Source organism: Carettochelys insculpta, chromosome 9 (assembly GCF_033958435.1).
Source record: "Carettochelys insculpta isolate YL-2023 chromosome 9, ASM3395843v1, whole genome shotgun sequence".
NCBI lineage: Eukaryota > Metazoa > Chordata > Testudines > Carettochelyidae > Carettochelys > Carettochelys insculpta.
This window is the reverse complement of record NC_134145.1, coordinates 64,422,428-64,441,575: the sequence shown is the minus strand read 5'-3', so window position 1 is coordinate 64,441,575 and position 19,148 is coordinate 64,422,428. Positions and strand designations below refer to the sequence as shown.

Below are 19,148 nucleotides of genomic sequence, written 5' to 3'. Positions count from 1 at the left end.
TCCTCCAAGCAGGCAAGGGTGAGGCCTGAAGTGTGCGCATGCACCTCCGAGACCATGGCTGACGTCGAGGTAGGTGGAGGAAACAACAAAGGTTTTAAATCCTTCCACTGCTGAATGCCTGGTGTTTCGCTGTGGTCCTTGACTGTGGCCTGGACCAGTGCAGAGCACAGGGTCAAGTACTCGAGAGGTGGAGTCCACTGAAAGGAACAAGCAGCCTTGTGGCATTCTCTCTGCAATGGGAGCCTGGAAAAGGCACAGGCAAGTGAACGGTGCTCACATGTTGGACTGGCTAGGCAGCTTCCTCCCGCCTTGGAGCATGGGGCAGCATGCAGCCCAGGGAGGTGTGAATCAGCACAACTCTTCACCTGCTTCAGGGTGAAGAGGGAGGGGGCAGGATCTCATTTCCCTTCCGAGGGTGCCACTTTCCTTTGCTCTGGCCTGGCTAGATGGAGCTCAGGCTCCACTCGCTCCCAACACAACCTCTTCTTCACGCCTCAGCCATGCGGAGCGAAAACTAGAGGCACCTGTCCTCGTCTAGGCTTTATATCACACGCTGTTAATGCCAGCCCTGCTGGGTAACCTCTAGAAACTGCGCAGAAAATATCCTGCTAGAGTGCACAGCGAAGAAACTGGTATGGAGCCAGGCCTCTGAGGGACCTCAAATACAGAGTGGAAGTTGCAGAGATATTGGGGCAATACAGCAATGGACTCTCAGTCTCTGCTTCCTCATCCACAGTGGATAAGAGCTGTCTTCATGTGACAGCCTCCCTCTCCCTGGCCAGTCAGCGGAGTGCTGCAAGCCACATAATCTCTTTGTAGTGCTTTTCTGTAAGCACTGACATGCCCAAGCCAAATGCAGCTGCAACAAAACTTGCTCAGCTCTGCGGAGTACCAGAGCAGACTCCTTGCAGGGACAGCCGGGACCTTGGTGATTCTACAAGTGATTTGTCCATTCTAAACAGCAGGTCAAGGTTCTTAACTACTGCCCTTGACAGTTGATTAATGGGCCTTAAAATGACAGCTGAACAGCTTTCAGTTAGAAGCATTAACCCAAACTCTCTTGGCTTGGAAGAAAGTGCTGATCTTGTTATGCTTCAGCTGTTGCACTGGAAGACAAGGCGAGTATGAAAATGGATTAGAGCAAAAGCAGATAAAGGAAAAATTCCCTTCAGGAAGTCCTTCAATAAGATTTATTCCATCATATGAGATGACTGAACGCACAGCCATGCATGTACCACTCATCAGGCATGCTTGGAAATGTTTCAGCTTTACAAAGCATACTGGAGGAGAGATCTGAACCAGCAATTCTGTGGTGTGATTTTTTTTAATTTAAATGGCTTTGAAAAATCAGTCTCAGGCTCCTTCATCTGACACTTCTCTTGTAGTTAACTTTTGGATCTTGAGGATGGATCATCCTGGCAAGAACTGGGGGCTGCTTCCCCTCCCTTTCCCAACTAGTGGAGAAGAAGCCTTACAAGCCAGCTCCCATATAAAACAGAAGAAAGGAACAGGGCCCCAGGGCTGCTTCACCTGGCTAAACAAACCCAAGACAGGCCTACTCTGCACTAGAGAAGGTTTGAGGACACCGTTAAGTCAGAAGGATACAGAGTACAGAAGTCAGAAGGGAAAAGAACTACAGGGATCTTAAATAAGAAGGGGGAAAAAAAGATACAGGTGCTCTGGTCTTTATCAGTGAAAGCATAAGATTAAGGGTGAATAAATAAGTAATGGGTGTTGTACAGCTGTAAGGGAGATGAGTAATTGCTACAGAGAGCAATAAGAGGTGGGGAAGCAAGTCTCCTACTAGATTCCAACGTACAACTTGGCAGGTTCAGAGAATGTGCTTTGGAAAAGACCGTGCTGAGCACCAGGCCCAGGGACAGTGTGCCCTGTAGCAAGGACATCCTGCCCTGCCCAGTGCTCACTGGAACACGAGGGGCTCCAGCCACGTTAGCTTCCATAATGCAGCAAGGACATGGGGGTCTTGCCTGGCAGTGGTACACTGCTGCTGGGGTTGCTAACACCTACTGAACAGGAGCCACCGCAGACCAAGCCTCCACCAACCTTCTCTGACCAGTGTCAGCAATACTCCTGCATTGACCCACTGGCCTGTAACCAATTAGCTGACTGGTGACCACGCAGGGGGACCTCATCAAAAGCAGCAGGCCTGTACTAGTGCCGCTTGCTGTCCAGGGAGCTGATTCATGGTATCTCAAACTCTTCCTTTTCTGCTTTGTCAGACAAGGGGCAGGGCTGCTCCCACACCCCCAGCAACGACCAACGTGTCCCAAAGAGCATGGCACAAGAACGGGAGGGGAGGGGTCAGGGTGTGTTTTTGGCTCACCCTTCCACCCAGAGTGCCTTCCTGGACCCTTGGGGTGATCACAGAGGCTGGCCAGTGCGCAGCAGCAGCAGATCACAAATTTACTGCACATGCTAAAGAGGCAACACATGACCACTTCCCAGCACAAGTGAGCAGAGCTCTCATTTCCACCGCAGCACTGCTCCACCCAGGCAGGGCTGGCACTACGGACATAGCAGGCAGGGGATCGTTTCTCCGTCACTGATGTAACTGCACCCCTCCCGAGGCGGGAGCCAGGCTGAAGGAACAGTTCTTCTGCCACCCTACCTGCATCTACAGTGGGCTTTGGGTGACCCAACGACATGACGCAGTGAAATTTTTCACAGCAGCGTTGCTTGTTCAGTCCACCTTTCGGTGCAACCCAGGTCTCTAAGCGTTAGGTCAAAGATGAGCAACTACAGGATAGGTTAAGTACATGGCCCTGCCCATCGATCCCATCAAATTTCCTGTGGCCTGCAGCGGCCTTCCGCACTTCTGTAACCACAGCATTTCTCCTTCCCCCATCGCGGCACACACCAGTGAGCATGTCACCCTGAGGAGAGGAAACACAGCAAACCACGTGCTGCCCTGCCCAGCCCAGCCCAGCCCAGCCCCCTGCCCCTCACCCAGTCCCTGCACTTCGGGGTGGTCAGCGGACGGTCCAACGACATGGGGCAAAGCTTTTAGACAATACGCAGCCTATCACGGGCAGTACATGCTTCAGCCTCGCCATGGCAAACAGAACACATGGGGGGAGGGAAGGCAGCAGAAGTCGGGTCAGTGAGGAACAACCGGCAGAAAACAAGTCATCAAGCAGCTCATGACACAGGGCTAGGTCCTGAAGACTGGTGTCTTGGATTCTGGGTCCCTAAATCACTAGAGCTTGTTTAACAGGGCAAGTGCCAGGATGCTGGGATGGTTTCAAAGGGTTGCTAAAAAGCAATGTTCTATGAGCTTGGACAACATAGCTGTTGCCTCCAACACAAGCCCTCTCAAAGGTCGAGTAGCTTTGAAGAAGCTGGAGAGCTCCACAAGGCCTTCATAAGGGAACACTACCCCCAAAAGCCAGACAATTCAGAGCTGGGGCAGAATGCAGCATCTGTCAAACCACAAACACCAACCATGCTCGGAGAACCTAATGCCTCCTACTACTCTTGCTACATTCTCGTGAGCCCTCCCCACACCTTCCCTTAGCTATGAGAATACGCAGAAGCTAGCCTGAACCACTGGAGTCTGTGCCCTTCCAGGAGCTGCACTTCTGGTTTCAGCTGGTTACCAGGAGTGGAACAGCTGGCTTGGAAGACCCATATGGTTCTACCCCAGCTGAAGAGGTTCCACAACCTGCAGTCCTGGAGCCCAAACATCTATCAAACAGTGTTTATCTCCATAGGCCAGGTCAGCTCCTCTGGGGTAGCCACTGCTCTCTCATGGGGCTTTTACTCTACTTTAAACAGACACAAAGGTACGCTTGGAGCCACTGTTGGGCACAAAGCACAGTTTTTAAAAGTCACACTGACAATTAAAATCTTGGTGCTTGGATCCTTCATCTATACTACCCCCCAACAGAAGAGAAAAGGCACATGAACAACACATAAGCCATCTCTATAGTAACCCTAGTATGGCTATATTAAAACGAAAATACTTCGTAATTCTGATCACTTTTGCATACATGTTGCCTATTAATACTACTTGCTTACCCTCAGATTTGACACTAGGAATCAGACTGGCTAGTTTCACATTCTCATGCTTTCAAGTGAGACTGGCCAAACTTCTTTGTTTTCTGTATAACATTTCGGTTCAGGAACTGATTTCCTATAACACCTGCATTACAGTTCCCAAACAATCAGCTATGTGGTCCTTGGAACCGTGCATTCTGCCACCAGAGCTAGGAGTGTCAACAGGAACAAACAATTTAATCTGAAGAAAAATTTACGCATCCCAGACCTGCAGGAATGTTAAACAAGGCATAAAAGACCAGCTCAGGAAAAGGAAAAGAAGTTATGGGATAGGGAAGGGCACCTATGAGCAGATACCTTATGGTAAAATCAAAATGAAAGCTCTTTTTCCTTTTCAGAAAGCACCAAAGGGAAAAATGAACACATTATTATACTTATGACAGAAAGCAACCTATTAGGTAATGCTAACAGAGTCCTACTTGCATGTCACTTTCAGAAATAATTCCCCAAATCACTGCAATCCATGAGCACTGTTTCTGAAGGAAACTAGAGCTGGAAGATAATTTCCCATCACTCCAATACAGCCTTTCTGAATCCTCATGTGGTACCTGGCTGGAAGGAGAAGTTGTTTGAACAGACCCATACACAGAGTTTCTGAAAACTAATGACCTCATATTTTAGCCAGGAAATAAAAATACCAGGTGGCGAGAACCTGTGGCAATGGCTAAGGAGCCAAATAAAATTTGCCATTATTTTTTTTCAGGGTAGCTCCAGCAAGACCAAGCAATCTCTGCATGGCTACAGACACAGTGCACCAAGAGGGCCTGAAGGGCGTGATGCCAAACTTATCTTTAAAAAGGTGAAAGGATAACTATTGTCTGTTATAAACTCCAATGACCTGTTACAATCCATCACAGAAGCTAGCTTGATGAAATGGAGCCGACAGATGAGTGTAAACAGAAACCAGCACTCTTTAAAGAAACCTGCACAGCATATCTAAGACAAAATTGTCCTCCTGTTCAGGTCAGACAGGCTGCTGTCCAGTGAAACACATGATGTCTAGCTAGATGTCAGAAGGTTTTCAACAAAGGACCACTTACAAACTTGAGTTGAGTTGATCAACCAACCTGGTCATGGCACAAAGTCAAAGTGGGTAAGCTGGTTAAATGGGCATGCTCATTGAAAACAGGAACCATTAGGAGGAATGGAGAGAGGTCCAGAGGGAACCAAACAAGGATACAACAGTTAAAGCATGCAGGAAGGACAAAGACAGCAACAGGAAAACAAATTAATTCTATAGTACAAAGAACCATATTTCTTCCTGCTTCTGTGGATGCAGTTTCAATCATACATCAGGAGTAAGACAACCAACCGTGATGCTACAATGGTTAAGCAACCAAAGGGCTGAAGTGTCATCAGGGAGTTAATATTATGGAAGAGAGTTTGGGGAGGGAGTAGGGAGACAAACAATAGCTAACGAGAAAAGCAGGTTAGAGTATTCCAATATTTACTGACCAACAGGTGTAGAGCTATCTAGTCGAGGGGGATATGAGAAGGAAACTAAGGACTTCACTAACCCTTCACTCACTTCCAGAAAGACATGGGGAGCTGCAAGAGGGCTGCAAACCAACAGAATGTCAGCTTTCAAAGAGGACAGAGATGTAATGGGCAGGTGAGTTAAAGCTACTCTGGGAACTGAAGGAATCAGGAAATACAAGAGCTCAGTACTGCTAATGTTGGATTACTTTGTGTTAAACAGATTAGAAAACTCGAATGCCACCACCTCATGCTTCACTGCCACACCTGGGCACAGTGCTTCTGGCCCACCTCCCCTCCAGCCTGGCCCTTACCCTGTTCGCTGGCTCCCAGGCTCTCCTCACAACCCTGTATCAGTGCTGGTCTCCAGCCATCCTGAGCGCAGCCTCTGAGAGGGTGTAGCTGCTAAGGAGAAGAGCAGCCCCCTCCTGCCTGTCACAAGGGAGCTCAGGCAGTACTCTTTGCCCAGCCAACGGCCATGGCCAATTCTGAGGGAGCCAGAGGCCAGGACCTCAGGAGAGACCAGAGGAGGCTTAGAGAGCTCATGCTCTCATGTCTCACCCTCTCAAAACACTGGCACTGTAAGCAAATCCAGACTGCTGAATCCCTTGGCCTCTGATGGCCAAGGAAGTGTACAGGTTCCTCCCAGGTTCTCTACTCTTCAGGTGCATCAACTGCATTGAAGAAAGTGAGGCAGATGTCCGGTTGTTCCAGATTTGTCATCTGCTATCTAGTTGATACTCATGGTGCCAGGTACTATGGCTTGCAAGAGTTCTCTCTCGCTCTCTCTCTCTCCTCTGACTGAGCAGCTCTTACAGGTTGTTTCAAGGTGGCCACTATTATTTGTGTGAAACAAGAGAATGAGGAGATGCTTCCCCCATCCTTCATGGACTTCCTGACATTTTGGAAACCTTTACTGAAATAACGTACCTTTTCTGTTTGTACGTCAGCATTGCTTCTGCAATAGGCAACTGGTGTGCACAGTTTGCCCCCGCTATATACTGGGTTATTCTGGAGACAATATCTGGTGTTTCCTGAACTGCAATAGAATGAAAAGAAGAGACAGGAGCAGATAAGGAGTATTCTTCACTAATGGAAACTGCAAAACGTCACCAGCAATTTACACCATGCAAGATCAACCAGAGCACAAAAGAAAAGTAGGGACCATTGTCAGTCCTTTGGGTCAAGAAAAGGGTAATGAAACGAGACTCAAATTTAGAACGACACATTTCAAAACAAGGTGCCAACCAGAGGAGAGAGCAGGGAAAGCTGATGCGATCAATGCCATGTGCTCCTCCCCAAGAGCTCAATGTGTGGCTCAACAGTGCCCCTTGCTGGGAGATGAGAAGAGAGGCACTGCCGCACGGCAACGTGAGACACTCTCCTGCCCCACTGCAGGGCTGAGTACATGACTTCTGCTAAGGCGACAACCTCAGGAGACGGAGAACGAGGGGTCACCTGCAATGTCATGTAAGGCTCTGCCCCCGGGGGTGTAGTAGGTGCCTCTTGGAAGACCAAGACTCTGATTCCCCTCACACACAAGCACGGAAGCAAACCCGGTGTTTTGGCAGAAGGGGGTCATGATTCCAAGGTGAAGGCTGAATTGAGTTTTGCATTTAAAATAAGAATTCAGCCTCATGTATCTGGAGAGCCAGACAGACATCCTCCTCCAGCTTATGGCACCACTCCTGCAGCACAGACTGAATTTTCTGAGCACTCACATTAATTTAGGAGTTAACAATAGTTTAAGGTGGTTCTTACAGAATAGTAAATTTTGTCAGATCATGTTTTGTCCTGAATGTTATCCATGGAAATAATGCAAATTCAGACTTCCTGTATGTTAAAACTCATTGACATTGTGTGCCTTGGTTACACTTGAAGAAGTCAATGATTCATGTTGTTTTTTCGAGAACAAGAAGTCCTGATGAAGCGGGTCTTTGTCCACGAAAGCTGATGCTCCAAAATATCCGTTAGTCTACAAAGGTGCCACAGGACTTCTTGTTCTTCTCAAAAGATACAGACTAACGCGGCTCCTCTCTGATACACGTTCGTTTTTTTGTCATTCATAAGCTTTCTTGGGAGGAGCTCACAAAGAGCTGCCCTCTCTGAAAACAGCTGTCACCTCCGTAAGTTCTCAGTGGGATTGAGAACCTTGAACTAGGCTGGACAAGTGACAGGAGCCCCAGTTGGGGCAGTGCGTGTGCAAGGGCATGCAGCGTTACACAGAGGCAGTGGCCGCAGAACCTGGGGCAGGGGTGGAGCGATAGGCCTGCCAGTGCAGCAAGGTGACCACCAAGAGAAAGGTGTGAGCCACCACAGAAACGAGGCAGGCACGGGTGAAGCGAATCAGCCGCATCAGGACAACCGCCCATTTCTTCTCATGCACACGAGAGCCCAGAGAGGCGAGGAGAGAACAGAGGGCGTGAATGGCAGCCAAGGTCGCGTGGGAAGACACAACAAGGAACTAGTTGTCCACAGGTGGGAACGTGGAGCACCGCACACCCAGGAGAAGCTCCGCCATGGCTGCAAATACCACGGTGAAGATGGGGGGCTGTGACGACGCTGAAGGAGAATGCTGAATGGCTGGTGGTGGGGGCTCAGGCAGAGATACAAAAAACTGGAGAGCCTTGGATGACAACACATCACACTAAGAGCTGGGAACCAGACTTCCTGGAGAAGGGAGGGACTGATCCAGGCAGCGAGTGCCCCCTTTTGAGAGACAAGGTGCAGACTGAGGATGGGGCACAGCCCTCGGACCTTCTTCGGGAGGAGACGATGCAGAAAGTAGAAATCGTCACTGACCAAGGGGTTGGATGGCTGGTTCTACCACACCCTTGGTGTGTGCCTCTCGCTGGAGGACCTCCTGATGGAAGGGACTCTCCCGCCGGAGGAGGTGGTGCAGTGGGAATGTGAAACATTTTGATGGTGGTACTGTGTCTCACGATCTTCAGCACCCAATGGCTTGTGGTGATCTTACCCCAGCTGTGGGCAGAAAGGGCCAGATGGCACCAAGTACGTGGCAATGTGGGGGCCTTGCAGCTCTCATTGCGTCTAAGCAGCACCAGAGGCAGTTACTGAGGCAAGGAGAATAAGGTTGTGATCAAGGGTGCTGGGACTGGTGCTGCTTCTGGGGAGGAGGGAGGAAAGGTGGGGTCTGGCACAGATCATAGGACTGGGGCTGGAAGGGCTGTCACTGCTGCTCTGCTGTGGCATATGTCCTAAGGTACTCAAGTGCCAGCCCTCGAGCCCATCAGTCATTTACTAGCACAGCTTGTCCTTATCCGAGGGGACGGCCTGAACCTCCCATGGGAAATTGGAAGACTGCAACCATGACTTCCACTGAGATGGCGAGGGAGCAGGAGTACATGTCCACTATATTGACTGCACCTAGAGAGTCACCTTGGCTGTCAGATGACCTTCACAAACCAGGAGCTGGAAGAGCTGCCATTGGTCCAGCAGAAAGTCATCCAGGAACTTTTACTAGCTTGGCACTGTTGGTAAAAGTCAGTTTTCCAGTAGGGCTTAACAGTTAACAATGCAAAACTAAAACACCTGGAAGAGAAGACCTTCTGGCCCAGGAGATCCAGGCATTTGGCTGCCCTGTCTGGAGGAGCACAGCCAAGCTGTCTTGAGCATTCATTCGCCCTGTGTATCACCAAAGCAGCAGGGACAGGTCAGAGAAAGGAGAGTGCATCCCCCAGAAAATAACAGCAAGAACTACATAGGATTTTGACTTCAACCAAGGGGTACTAAGGAGAAACTAAGGGAACATCATCCCACACAGGCTTATATAACCTTGTCTGAACCACATGTTGGCCAGCAGACACTGCTACTGAAATCTTCCAGCTCTGGCGCATGGTGCACCTATGAATGTGTGCTTGGAATACAAATAGGAACCATCGCTTGAAAATAAAACAATTTACCTTCACCAGTCATCTTCATCTTTTATCAGCCTAATTGTTCTTGAGCAGTTTGTCAGAGATATAACTTGAAGAACTAACTGCAGGGAACCTTTGGGCTGGAATGATAAATTTCTCTATTGGTGACTTACAGAACTATCTGGCCAATTAACATTGTGTACAAGAATAAAAACGATGAGACCCTAACAGTGAGTGCCTAGTTGTAAACAAAAAAAAAACAAACCCAACATGGTATTTTAGGAATAGTCTGTGTAATGAAAGGCTCTCGCAATGCCCACAGGTAGCAGGGCAGAATTCAAGCTGCTGATGTACACAATATGTGCCTTCTTTTTGTCTGAACAAACTTCTATATCCTGAGTGAGAATGGCAGAATAAAACACCATACTCAGTCTACTCTGCTTTGGAAGGAAGAACCACCTAAGTAGAGCAACAGAAAAAAAAAAAAGAGACTCTGCATAATACACCTGGTCCCACGTGATGATGTTGGGAAGGTCCCCTAGAACAGTGACCCATTCTAACATCGAACTGCTTGAGAACAGGATGGAAACTAGCTGCTCATCTCACATTGCCTGGCTCTCACAGTCAGGTGGGGGCAGTGAGAAAAGGTGCCCTTCACTGGAACGGATGCTTCCAGGTGGTTTTGGAAACAGGATTATTTTCACTTGCAAAGGACAGCATCTCCTTTGAGACAATGACAAAAAAGAAAAGCTCTGTGTAAGTGGAAAAGCTCATCTCTCTCACCAACCCCTTGTCTACAAACAATTTAGATTAGTCAAGACTACAGAGGATTTGGAAAGCCCTATGATCTACTGTGAGTAGTTGGGCTGAAGTGATGGGGAAGCTCCATTGGCAAAAAACACAACCTAGAAATGTGGGGAGATGCATGCAAATCCTGAAAAAGGCACTTGAGAGCCACCAAGAATGACATTTAAGACTGCCAAAGAGTCTGCACCTGAAAAAAGCAACTCAGAACTGCAGGTCAGGGCGTGCGCATCAAGAAGGGAAGAAGAAACGAACAAGCCATTGGTATTCTCTAAACTTTGGCTTTATCTCTTGCATTTACTTGCAGTTTTCTAAAATTACTAATTCATTCATGTTTGTGCCATGCATTCCAAAAATTGAAACAGGCTCTTACCCGTGGTCTGTGCTTCAAGTTTAAACAGATCCCTCCAGGCTAAGTCTTGGAAGAAGTTGTTGTACCTGTAATCTACGGAGCCTAGATACTTTGCCACTGGATGAGAACCTGAGAGGAGAGAAAAAGAAGCCAGTTGCTCCAAATGCTGAACACGCTGATGGAGTTGGGTTTGGTCTACACTGAAGAGTTAGACTGACCCAGCTCTGTCGTGCAGGGGTCAGAAAAATCCACAGCTCTAAGCAAAGCTGCTAAGACTATCTAAACCCCACCTAAGCAGCACTATGCCAGTGGAAGAACTCTACCACTGACCTAGCTACCCACCTGCATTTTGGGAGACCCTCTCCCCTCAGGTCCCCCAGCCAGGCAGGAGTCCCAACAACTGGGGCCGCCGACGGGGTTCCCTGGCCCAGCTGCCTCCCAGCTGCAGGGCTGTTGGGCTTTTCCCGGCTGCTCTCTGGTCGAGCAACATCCATTGCCCTGCTAGATGAGGGACATTGCTGGACAAGAGAGAGTTTCAACCTGTAGAAGAAATGGCCAAAACTTTCCCCCTTCTGTGTACCCGACACCATTTAGGCTTTTGTAGTTTCCTTCTCTTTCATTTAAAATGCATAACAATGATTTAAGGATGCTTCCTATTAACAGAGTATTAACCACCCTGAGTCAACCAACCGTCAGTTGCTATCTATGAGTACCTTGAGAGCTGCAGTCTCAGAAACAAGAGTCCAGAATACAGTCAGCCCTTCAAACACCGCTAGCAGCACAGTACATCATAGCAGTCCTGCACAGGGTTACTAGCGGAATACGGACAAAAGCTCATCACACACTTATGTTAAAAGTGTACTGCAAGAGGATTAATATTATAACATAGGCTCTGTCTTGGGAGAGCTCATTTCAGTCCTCTGCGTTTGATAGGAACTGTTGACAGCTGCTTCTCAACAATATTTAGGATTCAGCATCAGTAATGTAAAGATGAATGTGACACAAACACAACATTAAATGCTACAGCAGTGCGATATTGGTCTCACGTAATGGCCAGTGAGAATGTGGCCTTTGGAATGCACCCTAAGCAAGATTTCCCTGCAGGCCATTGCTGAGCGCGTGCATTTGATTTCAGCCATTCGTCTTTCTGTGAAGAAAATAACGACATTTACCTAGTGGGATGATCAAAAATCTCATGTAGCTGAGCCAGTCTGGGGTTTTGTGAGACAGCTGTTCTACAAAGAGGCGCAACACAGCACTGAGGTAATTCTGCGCTCCAGCCACTGCAATTTTAATGGGGTTTGGAGGCTGAGAATTGCAGTTACAGCTAGACAAAAAAAGAGGGAACATATTTATAACGTGTCTTCTCAATAGCCGTTTTAAAGTAAGTGGGAAAGACTGGTGGATATAGACAATACAGTTAACGGCTCTTCTGGTGTGCAGGACAATGTTACACGGAGCAGCACATTAAAATGCACTGCCACTCCCCACCCACCAATCTTTCCAAGCTATAAAAACCCATACTTGGGTTCTCTGGGTGGGATTGAATTATCATCACTGACTGCCTTGGGAAAAAATGACAAGGCTGTGGAACCCCATTCTCCATCCTGCGCCCAAATCCAAGCTGCAATTTTACAGCCCCATAGACAGAGACAGCTGACACAGGCACAGATACACCTTTACTCACAAGCTTTTACAAACCATTTAAAAAAAAAAAATCTTCCCTAAGACCTCTAAAGATTTCTACCCTGGCCATTAAGCCTGGAGCCAGACACTTGCTATATGCAACAAATATCACTGGGAACAGAGTACAGTTGACAGTAGACAAAGAATTACCCACAAATATTCGGCCCCATCCGTGTGCTCATGGTGCCAAACAGCAGTAACTTCCCCTCCCTCTCAGTAACAAATATTAGTTTTTTCCCAGGCGTACCTCCTCTAAAATCAGGCTCTTTCTGGGTAGGAATCCAGGATGCCTTGATGTTGGGTAGCTCATGCAACAGTGGCACCGAGATCTGAGCTACAAGGACTGACCATTGCCCGCAGTGGCGAGGGTTGGTTTGCAAAGCACTCAGGCAAGAGACCTATTTTAAGGGACAGCCCTCAGAGGCTAATGGAGCCCATGGGTGCTGGGAAGATATTGTTCCTCAGAGAGGGCTCCTCCCAAGGGCCTGGTGGGACTTTATCCCAATCACATCCTCCATAGGTGGCATCTCACCCCCAGAGAGGTGACTTGCAGCCAGAGTACTGGCGACTGAAGCTGACTGACTGTGGGGGGAGTATTCGTGGGTTATGCAGTGGCTGTGCAGGAGATAAAGGAATAGTTTCTTGCTTCTGCTGCCTCAACAGCCAGGATCCCAGACACACTCATGAAGTGGTGGTGGGGGTTGGGGGGGGGGGGGCGGGGAGGCATTTCTTTACTAGATCAATTACCAGTCGGTAAACTCATTTCAGCTTTGTGGTGCAGTAGCCTGTGAACCTAGGGCTATTGTAAGCCATGGGATTATCTGGAGCTGGGGAACAGACATCTTCTTGTACTTCTACTGAAATATTTTCACACGAAATCAAATGTGAACTTACTATCTCTGTATCCGAGAGACAATAGTGCTGAACGCCGCCTGCACATCCGCAGAAGAGCACGTACAGACCACAGGGAGGGTATGTTTTTGCAGAACATCTGAGAGAAACTGGAGAGACAAAACCAAACCCATAAAGTAGCGCTGCCAAAAGATTTTACCACAGTTTTAACCCGAAAAACAACGACACGCTTTGTCCTGCTGGGGTATTGTCAGAGATGGGTGTTCCCAGGCCCTGGAATTACCATCTGTGCTCCATGCTGCACTTTTCTACAGCCCCTCTTCTAGCAGCAAATGCTTCAAACAGGAGCCCTTCTAAGGAACACCAGCATTGTCCTCAGAAGCACGATCGTGGCCCGTGGGGCTACCTGGCTAGCATAGTTAAAACAGAGATGAAGCACAAGTGGCACCCAGGGTTCCAAGCCAGGACGCAAGGCCAGAGTCTGTGCCACTAGGTCCTCCCTGCTATTTTTGGCCATGTAACTAGATTAAAGGCAGCAAAGTTCCACCTGCCAAAGCTGCAATCACGCCTTCAAATGCAGCACAGGCATAGCTTAAGAGTTCAGTGCCTGTCTTCTTGGCTGGCATGGCGACAGCCCCCCTAGGATGTACCGCTTCTGTTTCAATAGGTTGGCACCAGATGTTTCATCGCAGCTTCTGCAGAGTACGCTCACAGCGGGATACAAGAAAACAGAACACTCCCTCCTGCCCTTTTTTCCTTTTTCTCCCCCTTAAAACAGCTGACTCCAGGGTTTCCTGAAGGGAACTTGAGCTGGTTTGTTTTGCTTACTACCAAGGCATCACCAGAGCACGCTCTGCTCTCCCCCGCTTTGTTGCAACTGCAATTCCAGAACCAATCTCAAAGGGACAAGGACTGGGCCAGTGTGACACCCCCCTCTTCTCACACCCTAGAGCCCGAGGGAACTAGCTACAGACTCTTCAGAACCACACCCTGACACCTGCACAGCACATTCACCTAGCCAGTGGAGCTGAGGTGTGCCCAAACTAATGCTGAGACACGCTTGCTCCCCTTTTCTCCTTCACTCCAGCTTCCTGCTATTCTGCCTGCCCCCAGTGCTCGTAACTCACTCACTGCATCTACTCCCCCTAGTCTGATCCAGACAAAGTGCAAAGCCCCACTGGGGCAATCCTGTGCCAAAACACTGCTCCACCCACCTGCTGCCAAGCTGCTGATTCCCTTAAACTCACCTGCCTCCTGCAGACTCAGGGTCTAAAAATCACACAGGTCAACAAATTCCACCAGCAATAAGGTTAGCAAGACCCTGACTCCCGTTCCAGCCTTCTAAGCATTACAGGGAAGGTCTATGAGTTATAACCATAGCCTCAGACAAGCCCAGGCGGTGGGAAAGGACATGCACCTGAGGAAGTAGGTCTTTGGCCACAAAAGCTTATGCTCCAAAAAATTTGTTAGTCTATCAAGTGCCACAGAACTGCTCGTTTTTGCACATACAGACTAACTCGGCTGCCCCTCTGATACTTGAGAAAGGAGTGTAACTTAGTATGAAAGAGGCAGGTAAGCCGTATCTCCCCGATACACCCTAAAGCCCGAGCACCAGAGCACTGCAGACCACAGGAGATCTCAGCCGTGTCTGGGCACTGCGCACTGAGGATAATGAGGTACGAGAACGTGCATGCAAGGAGGGGATGACACTTTAAAGTTCCTACAGGAATGCTCCTCTTTACACCTGTTACCTGTGCCCAAAATGCTCGGTTCTAGCACTGAGTTCTGGAGCCCCGCCCTGCACGCCTTCACTTCAGAAGTGGCATGAAGTATGCGGATGCCCCCTCACTCTCTCCTTACTCCCCCTCCTGCCCTGCACCGGGCACACTCCCAGTCTCCCTCAGCACTGCCCTGCTGCACCAGCTCTGCAGCAGTCCAAGATCTGGTCCAAGGCTCTTCCGCTCCTTTACAGGCCAAGCAAGTTCCTGTGCATCAGCACTGCTGGGCAGCCCTTTCCTCCCTCCAAGCAGCCCGCCTCAGTGCATCTTCTGAGAGCCTCAAGTGCCATGGAGAGAAACCTGCAGGCACTTCCAAGGAGCAGGGATTAACCAAAGAGAACCACCTCTTAGGGGAAGGCTCGTGTTAACAACTGCCTTGATGAGAAACAACTCTCAGTAAAATGAGTTCGCACCTGCAGGCCCATGAGTCTCCTGTGGCCACAGCTCCCAAATACTCTTGGATCCAAGCCTGATATCAGGAAAATTTGAACCTTAGTGGTTGCTTCCCTTTTCCTTCTATGTGAGCTAACAACCCTATCCTTTCCGCCCTGTCCAGGCACCCACAGGGATTGCCTACAACGAACGCTAGGGCTCAGTAACCCTTCCCCTGCACTTACCTGGCCCTGCCAGTCCGACGTATTGACAAGAATAATATTTTCTGGTAGCTGGTCATCAGAAATCAGGATGTGATTCAACTGATCGTACACAGTTTTCCTCGGGATCTGGGAATATAAACAGCCGCAGACAGATAACTGAAGAGTGAGGAAAGCTGGCGCCAGATCTGAACCAGCGGAGCAGGTTTTATGAGGCTCTCTGAGGAATTGAGTATGAGAGATACTAATAAGCCTATGTTCGATTTCACCACTCCCAAGAGCCCTGTGCTTTACAGATGCTGGGACCTCTACTGTGTGATGAGGCAGAGATCCAGCAACATTGACAAAGCATGAATTCTATCCCATATGGAATTCGTCAGTGAGTCCATGACAACGGGACACCCCAGCCAGCAATAAAGTTACTTTATATCAGCCAATATTAACTAGGGGAAGGGATCAAATTATCAAAAGAATGGGCAAAATTACTCCCCACTGCCACTGGGCCAATATTACCACATCCTGGGTCTAATAACAGTCCCAGGATCTGGAGCAGGGACTTTGCTGTCAACACACTACTTTGGGCACGACTCCTCTGCGAAGCCTGCAGCAGTGAATGGCACAGCGTGGGCCAGCTGGCTCTGGCTTACAGGGCTGGCCGTCTATGCTTAGGTTGGAGCCTGGCTGAGATCTCTCCACACTCGCTGGGTTCTACAGCCTGAGCTCCAGCTCACACTGCTCTTCCGAGCCCTGACATAGATGCTGGGTCAGCTGACCCAGACTCTGAGGACCTGCTGCAGCATTGTGCGTGGCCCTCAGGCCATGTGGACGTCTTCTGGGTTCTCTCACATTGGACCACCCTAGGGAGCCCCTCTGCTTCAGATGCAGCTTTTCCTGGAAGGACTCTAATGAGATCACCATTTCTTTTTGCTGCAATTTGCCCCAAAAAATCTTTTCAGCCTCATTCTAGTTGATATCAAGCAACAAACTAACCCAAAGCAGCAAGAATAGACAGGAAAAAACAGCCTGTCTTGCAGCAGCGACGCTGGCATAAGGAAAGCCACATCCCTTGCCTTTGGCTGGGTGGGAGGAACAGGAGCCACAGCAGGTAGTGTGGGGGAAGGACAGAGGGTGGAAGGATGTGAAGGGCACGGTGCTCATCTCACCTGGAGGTGGTGCCTGGTGTCTGGAGAGCGCTCGTTGTCCAGGCTGTTTGCCCTCTCATTCTGTGGCCTCGCTGGCTGCCTTTCCTTCAGCGAAGTGCTTCTTCCCCGGCGACCAGTTTGCTTCCCTTCTGGCCTGCTAAATCATAACAGTTACACGGTCAAGGCTGTAGAGACACAGGATTGGCTGGAGCTGGAGCCAAGGGATTCTGCAGGTTGTGGTCAGGTCAAAGACACACCGACCCCCTCAAGCAGCCGCCTACCTCTCCACAGCTCACTCCTGTGAGCCTGTCACCCAGAGGAACGTCTAGCACTTTGCCTCAGAAAGACTAATCAAACACTGACAGAGCACAGCCCTGACATCCTAGCAAGGGAGAACCCCCACCCTCACCTCCCATGACCCTGTCACCACACATCATGGCTGGTGAGGAGAGAATAGATTCTCCACGGCTTTTGGCCTCCTCCCAAGAACACTGGCAAGGGAGCCAGTTAGTGCCCATTAGTTTATGTTTAAATTTATCACAAGGAGACTTCCAACTAAGCTCCAAAACTCAAGAACATTCCATCATGAACTACCACCAATCGAAGGACTGTGCCCTACTCAAGAAACCATCCCATGAAGCAAATTACAGCTGTTCACCACAAAACAGAGTGAGACCCAGCACCTAACTGCCCACAGACCAAATGGCTGCCACCACTACAACCCAAATGGGACTGGTAAGGGATTGTGTCTACCTCCCAGAGCAACTCATAAGGAACTCAGGAGCTTTTGGCTCTGACAGCCATGTTCTTTGGAAGAGATTAGCCATTTTGGCTGTCCAACTTGACACCTCCCCAGGGGAGCAGATTTTCAGAACATGATTCAGTTCAATATTCCATGCAGTGTGCAGCCCCGTTCCTCTCGCTCTGTGCAAGGCATCCTGCAGGTTGGAATCAGGTCCCTGGAAACACCACCCCCAGCTCATACCCCTTTTGCACCCAACTCAAACCCTCAAGGTGCCAAGTCGGAGCCAGCTGCCATCCTAGCTGAGGAAGTGTGGCAGGGAGACCAACACCTCCCAACCCGGCCGACATAGTCTCTGCTGGGGAAATAGGTCCCCTTCCCAGGGGCTAAACGCTGCCCTAGCTTGTACAAGTGTTGAGGTGCTCACATACTTCAGGGGGCAGACAAGTGGCAAAGACACATAGCTCCCCTTGCTGCACAAACTGAAGCAACTCACTTTATGCAAGACAAAGCATTTCATACTGTCCTAGCCAGAACTGGTAGCACAGCTGACGTCTGCGGTTACTGCCCCTAAGGGCATTACCTGGTGGACGGAATAATGAGAGACTCTGTCTTGGTGATTTTTCCACTGGGTGGGAGCGTCTCAATGAACACATCCAATGTGGAGAGTTCTGCTTGCTGGGAGTCTGACTGGCTAGGCTCCTACGAACACAAACAGTGACACAAAAAGTCAGAGACACCCTCTGCCCTCCATGGCTCTAGCAATGCAACCGCCACGCTGTCTGCATCAGCTACTCACAACAGGAGCATCTGTGGCATGAACAGATTGCCTGCAAGATACGCACTGTGCCCCCACCCAGCTCAAATTAAGGAGCTAAATCGAGTCTGAGGCACAAGGACATTATCAGACAGACAAAGCCCACCCAGGAAATACTGTATCTACTGAGTGAATGTTACCACGTGAGTGTTTAGACTTACGTAAGACACAGTGTCAGAGATACTGTCTCCCGGAGGTTTGCTGCCAAGGCTCTTCGGCTTTTCAGGCACTTCTACCTGTTTGGTAAGAGAAGGCAGTCAAAGCATGGCATGCTGGCAGGCCACAGGCAGGTTTCCAAATCACTGCTGAATCCCAAGCAGCTGCCTTGGTTCCCACCCCCTAAAGCCACGCTGGCTGTTCTATGCAGAAAAGTAGCTCTTACAGAGGCTCTGCCCCTATTCATTCATCTGGGATTTTGCTGGAAGCCTCAAAGAAAAAAAGCTGAGACCCCCCCCCCCCCCAGGCACACAGCATCACCTGTACCTGACCGTTTGCAAGCTGGAGGTGACCACGGGGGCTGCTGGCAGTATTTATAGGAGACTCAGAATAATGTATGCAGAAACTGAGCCAGTCTCATGTCTTCAGTTTAAACACCAGAACATTTCCCAAGAAATGGCTGTTAAGTGGGAGGTCACAGGAGGGGATGGTCTAGCAAGCTCCTGTCAGGAAAGCCCCTCTTCACTGAGATCCAGACCCACACAAGGCAGAGGTTCTGACATCTTGATACTACCACCTGGAGAAAACATTAACTGACACTGAAGGTGCAGCAGCACCCAGCAGCCTCCCCAGCTTGTGGGAACGCCCACCCCCAGGGCGCTCCTGGCTCCACTGGCTTTTGGATTGAATCACAGGCCTTGCTCTCTGACTTACGGACAGGGGCCTGATTCTGCCAGCCAGAGTTACAATGAGACAAAACCAGATGAGTGAAGTGGACAGGGAGCTGCAGGGAGG

At 49.4% G+C, this 19,148-nt stretch overlaps 1 protein-coding gene across 6 annotated transcripts in view; it reads right to left on the bottom strand.

The window, feature by feature from the left end:
* The window catches only part of PACS2 (phosphofurin acidic cluster sorting protein 2), a 97,576-nt gene that overhangs the window by 14,828 nt on the left and 63,600 nt on the right, over window positions 1-19,148 (bottom strand). For 4 of the 6 annotated variants that reach the window (XM_075003566.1, XM_075003568.1, XM_075003570.1 and 1 more), the window contains 8 exons: window positions 18,359-18,433; window positions 17,964-18,082; window positions 16,660-16,795; window positions 15,521-15,625; window positions 13,168-13,274; window positions 11,760-11,914; window positions 10,609-10,716; window positions 6,484-6,592 (listed from right to left, as the gene is read on the bottom strand). In XM_075003566.1, the coding sequence (XP_074859667.1) occupies window positions 6,484-6,592; window positions 10,609-10,716; window positions 11,760-11,914; window positions 13,168-13,274; window positions 15,521-15,625; window positions 16,660-16,795; window positions 17,964-18,082; window positions 18,359-18,433 (914 nt within the window). The remainder of the gene's footprint in view (window positions 1-6,483; window positions 6,593-10,608; window positions 10,717-11,759; window positions 11,915-13,167; window positions 13,275-15,520; window positions 15,626-16,659; window positions 16,796-17,963; window positions 18,083-18,358; window positions 18,434-19,148) is intronic. The other 2 variants (XM_075003567.1, XM_075003572.1) reach the window with 1 other exon arrangement.